The sequence below is a fragment of the Protobothrops mucrosquamatus genome, unplaced genomic scaffold (assembly GCF_001527695.2).
Source record: "Protobothrops mucrosquamatus isolate PMUCROS unplaced genomic scaffold, P.Mucros_1.0 scaffold11404, whole genome shotgun sequence".
Lineage (NCBI taxonomy): Eukaryota > Metazoa > Chordata > Lepidosauria > Squamata > Viperidae > Protobothrops > Protobothrops mucrosquamatus.
This window is the reverse complement of record NW_015397184.1, coordinates 1-3,324: the sequence shown is the minus strand read 5'-3', so window position 1 is coordinate 3,324 and position 3,324 is coordinate 1. Positions and strand designations below refer to the sequence as shown.

The following is a 3,324-nucleotide window of genomic DNA, read 5'->3' as shown; positions in this document are numbered from 1 at the left end:
TGCTTTCCAGCTGATTGGTGCTTCTTCAGGGCTCAGCAGAAGCACCAGGATCAGCGCCGAGCTCCAGCTGGAGCCTGGCGCTGATCCTGGCGCTTCCACTGAGCCCTGACAGCCCTGAAGCACCAATCAGCTGGAAAGCGGCACTGATCCTGGCGCTTCCACTGAGCCCTGACAGCCCTGCAGCTCCAGCCATCTCTCGTTCAGGCTTGTGCCACCGGTTCAGCTCATTCCCCTTCCCCGCTACCACTTTTCTAGGATGGTCGTGTACCACCTGGTCGCGTACCACCTGGTTGAAAAGCCCTGGACTAGGTGAGTGCAGTGCAAATCAAGTGAATGCTGCAACCAAGTGGGAAAAACACTAAAAAACACCACCATTACAATTTAATGTAATGTCTAAATCTGACTTCGGTATGTCAAATCTGCTATTCATATTTCTGATAATATATAAAAAATAAAATGCAAGCAGAATACTTTTGGGTAAACATTTGGATTTGAATATTGAGTAGTACGGTTTGTTTCATGCAGAAATAGTATGGTTCATGTAAGTTGTGCTGTTTGCAATAAACAAACCTATATAAAAAAGTTATATAATATTTTGAAAGGTACACAAATTAAAATTGAGTCTCCCTATCAGGAATAAATTGAATATGTGTTTTAGAATATGATCAAAAGTTCTTAATTTTTTAATTTTTTAAATATAAAAACTCCTAAAATACAATAGTATTATATTGACTTTCCTTATCATGCAGCTTAATAGTTTTCATATGTATGATGAAGTAAACCTGTGTTCAATGAAATGTTAACATTGTATCATTCCTCTGCATTTGTAGTTGGATTTCACACACACTGCTAACCTTAATGTAATTGGTCTTGGCAAGGCGTATGAATTCTCTCATAACTTAGTGCTACATCACATGATGGTTAAAACCTGTATCATGTAAATTCTACTTATTGTTGGCATGCCTAAAACTTCATAAAATGAAGCTATAAGATTTCTCTCTGACATGTAGCTTCATTAATTATGACAATTGCAGTCAAAGTAATGCTTGTAAAATAAAAGATGGTCAAAATTATGTTTACCTGAAGAAAATAAATTCTTAGTATTGTAAATATTAATGGAGTGTCTTTAAATCCTCAGCAGAACTTTTTAAAGTTGCACTAAATATAATGTATTGTTAGTATATTAAAGATTGGCTTGTACAATCAATAATAAGTTTCTTTAATATGCTCTTATATGTTCAATGTTATCTACAGCCATAACTATATTAACTGTATTAATCAACATTCTCTAATTCAGTATATGATGACAACTCACCTTTTGTTCAGAAGACTGAAGCTTTTGAAACTTTTTTCAAATCTCGAATAGAGTTTTATGATAAGGTAAGTTATTAGATTATATGTTGCTTTGGATACTTTTGTTTTCTGAAGCTGGTTTAACCGTGCACATTTGTATATTTGCTTCTTGTAATTATATGCTGAGAGAATCCAAGGTATTCCTTGTATTTATGAATGTTTTAATTTGGTTTTTCCTAAGAGTTTGCAGATTGATTCTGTAAGAACCTTTAGAAAATTTGTTTAATCTTGTTCTTCAGTTCCCTATGATCTGATGTTTAATGCTAAGATTTGGATGGATGGACAAATAGAAGACATTTTTAGAAAATAAGGAAGAGTTTTCTTGTCCTAAACTATACACGTTTTGTTGTTCAGATATTTAACTATTTACACAGTGTATGTTATCTTTCAATCAAATTTATATAATTTATCCTTTTTATTTTGTGCTCAGAGTGAAAAGAGGGTAGTATAAGTCAGTGGTGTTGCTAAGTTCAGTGAACAAAGAACATGTGAGAGCATCATATAATGCAAATGATGCGTATTTTGGAATATGAGGCAGTTAAATCCACGATTGGTATTTTTGGCAGTCTTTAATATCTGAGAACGCTTAAACAGCTTACGACTGATTAAAATAATGTGTAATGGAGTAAACGACAGAGTTATAACTTTACTGAACACCAGTTCAAAACACTTCTATTTTATAGGATGAAATAGAAAGAAAAGGAAGTATTCTTGTGGATTATAAGGAACTGATATCTGATAAAGTATTAGTGGAATCGTTACCCGATGTTACTGTTGAATTAAGAGATACGCCTCAAAAAATATTAGATTGCATGGGTCTGGCTATACACCAGGTAAGTGCACTAGACAAATAATAGATATTTTTACATTCCAAAGCCTTATTATTCACAAAATGCAAATCTTATCTGGTATGAGAGAACAAATATATTTACACTTCATATAAAAAGCAATAATAATAATATGATCCATACATACACATATCTTAAAATTAAGTCTGGCTGAATTCAACAGGACTTAGAAATTTACATAAAGTTTGAGCCCAAATCTTAAACCATTTTGTTTATATCCTTGGGGTAAATGACGTGATAATAAAAAAAGGAAGGATTATGAACATTTAATAACTGCTTGGTAGTGAAATCCTGCTTATGTATGTTAATCCTCTGTATCTGTGTTAAGCAAGATTACCTTGGTTTTGAAAAGCAGGCTAGCATAAGCAGAATATGAATTAAAGCGGTCCCATCATTTCAAGGTCTTGTGTAGTTGCTTCAAAGGCTGTTTGGGTGTCTGCGCATGTGTGCATGCACAGCAGCTTTGCTGATATTCACATCAGAATTCTCACACACAGAAGCAGATGAAAGGTAAACACAGCTGCATTAGGACTTGGAACTGCGGTCCTTTACAAACATACATTTTGCTTTACAATGCTAAATAGTTTGGTTTCTTAATTGCAGAGGCCTCTAAACAACCTCAGTTGTGGGGATTAGGGATCCTTTGGAATGGTATAGCAGGGACAATGCATACTACAGTGTAAAAGAAAAACAAATTACAAGAAAAATCTTCCCTTTGATGGTTAAAAGCACCATCTGCTTCTAAAAATGATATTTCTATATTAATTATTTAATGGAATTCAGGCAGTTTCTTTTTTATTCTCTAGATATTGATCAAAGACCTTGAAAAGCATGCTGCAAAACTGCAAGAGCAAGAAGGGCTACCCATTGATGAAGAGCCTATTATAAATGTGCCACATATTCATGCAAGGTATCTATTTTTTAAAATTATTCAATTATGAGACAAACTGAAAATGTTTTTAAAAGTTTTGTACACTTTCTTGTATATGAATACAAAATGGCAAGAACTCTAAGTCTCTGACATTTTTGAGAAAATGATAGCATAAGAAATCTTAGAAAATTTTAATAATATTATTAATTTCTGGAATATCACAGAAAACTGATATTGAACTTGTACCAGTAG

At 33.5% G+C, this 3,324-nt stretch overlaps 1 protein-coding gene across 1 annotated transcript in view; it reads left to right on the top strand.

The window, feature by feature from the left end:
• LOC107301309 (DNA helicase MCM8-like) overlaps positions 1–3,111 on the top strand; it is a gene marked incomplete at its 3' end in the record, with an annotated part of 4,520 nt that extends 1,409 nt beyond the window's left edge. The window contains exons 2-4 of the mRNA XM_015830552.1: positions 1,298–1,380; positions 2,037–2,186; positions 3,008–3,111. Of these exons, the coding sequence (XP_015686038.1) occupies positions 1,298–1,380; positions 2,037–2,186; positions 3,008–3,111 (337 nt within the window). The remainder of the gene's footprint in view (positions 1–1,297; positions 1,381–2,036; positions 2,187–3,007) is intronic.
• Between the last annotated feature and the right edge of the window lie 213 nt (positions 3,112–3,324).